The 393-nt window shown below is 65.4% G+C and overlaps 1 protein-coding gene across 1 annotated transcript in view; it reads left to right on the top strand.

Annotated features, from left to right (window-relative positions):
• Positions 1-253: 253 nt before the first annotated feature.
• Positions 254-393, top strand: part of LOC109926215 (upstream stimulatory factor 2-like) — a gene marked incomplete at its 5' end in the record, with an annotated part of 5,974 nt that continues 5,834 nt past the window's right edge. The window contains one exon of the mRNA XM_048593805.1: positions 254-393. Within this exon, the coding sequence (XP_048449762.1) occupies positions 254-393 (140 nt within the window).

Here is a 393-nt window from a genome sequence, read left to right as displayed (position 1 = left end):
ATTTACGGGTCAGGGGTCATGACCCTGGTTGGATTTAGTTCGGGCTCAGAACGTGGAGGGCACTGGGGTCAGGGAACATGAGGCATTGTGGGATGGGCTGGGCCATGGGGTCAGGCTTGCTCGGAGATTGGGATCGGCCTGTACCTAGTGCTCAGGGGTTGAGCTCGGGGGGTGGGGGCTGGGTCAGGGGTCAGGCCCTCCTGTCTCATTGTGTCTCCCCCCCCCACCCCCCCCCCCCCCCCCCCCCCTGCAGGCGGTGATCCAGAACCCATTCAGCAATGGCGGAAGCCCCTCGACAGACTCGGTGGGGGGAGAGACGCGATTTGCCTATTTCCCAGCATCAGCGGTGGGCGAGGCAACGACAGCGGTGGTCTCGGCCCAGGCGGACCCCTC

Source organism: Rhincodon typus, unplaced genomic scaffold (genome assembly GCF_021869965.1).
Source record: "Rhincodon typus isolate 14 unplaced genomic scaffold, sRhiTyp1.1 hic_rhity00004014, whole genome shotgun sequence".
In the NCBI taxonomy this organism is placed as follows: Eukaryota; Metazoa; Chordata; class Chondrichthyes; order Orectolobiformes; family Rhincodontidae; genus Rhincodon; species Rhincodon typus.
This window is presented reverse-complemented; position numbering and strand designations above follow the sequence as displayed.